General features: G+C 26.7%; 1 protein-coding gene across 1 annotated transcript in view; it reads right to left on the bottom strand.

The window, feature by feature from the left end:
- Nucleotides 1–164, bottom strand: part of LOC107614221 (acetylglutamate kinase, chloroplastic) — a gene marked incomplete in the record, with an annotated part of 3605 nt that extends 3441 nt beyond the window's left edge. The window contains 1 exon segment of the mRNA XM_016316448.2: nt 1–164. Coding sequence (XP_016171934.1) covers nt 1–75 — 75 coding nt within the window.

Genomic DNA, 756 nt, shown 5'->3' with positions numbered 1-756 from the left:
TTGGGTTTTTGAGCTGAATGGGAACAATGAAGGAGGAGGCAAATTTGTGAGGGTTTTTGGTGCCACTCCCAACATTGTGTTTTCTCACTGTCAGAGTATGAGGCGAAAGTTGCATATGCTCAGAATTACAAGTAGCGTACATAGTGACCACCGTTAACTTTTTACCATTTAAAGAGAAATTCTTACATTGAAATCATGTTTGATTAACAGGTGTTTTTATTTTAAGAACACATCTTAATATTATAGTGAAAACTAAGTCGCTTTTGATATTTGAGAGACGTTAAATAAAAATTTAGTTAAATCAGTTAAATTATCTAACAATTTTTAGATATCAACTTCACGTAAAGTCGATTGCACTTCATCTAATATTATTTATTAAACTTTTTTATAAATATATAAATTTAAATTTTTAATACATTTATTATATATTTATTTAAATAAAAACTTATTATCTCTTTTATTTTCAAAATAAATTCACCATATACAGAAAAGAAAATCTCTTATTTAAAGCCATTTTCCTTCCACGTGAGTCTCTGTTTGTTTAATCATTTTGATACTTTACATCTCGAGTTGCTTGTTGGTTGTTTCACTGACACCTTTCCTGATTAGACGAAATTTATTATTTGACGAAGCATTTTTTTTAAACATAAGCATTGGATTTGAACGGAGATTTTGCATTAGAAAAATTTAGTTTTAACTTTTAATGGAAAGATAATTGTAACTATTATATATACTAGTAATAATATAAATATGATA

The sequence above is a fragment of the Arachis ipaensis genome, chromosome B08, assembly GCF_000816755.2.
Source record: "Arachis ipaensis cultivar K30076 chromosome B08, Araip1.1, whole genome shotgun sequence".
NCBI lineage: Eukaryota > Viridiplantae > Streptophyta > Magnoliopsida > Fabales > Fabaceae > Arachis > Arachis ipaensis.
Note: the sequence above shows the minus strand (reverse complement) of the source record. Positions and strands in the feature narration are given on the sequence as shown.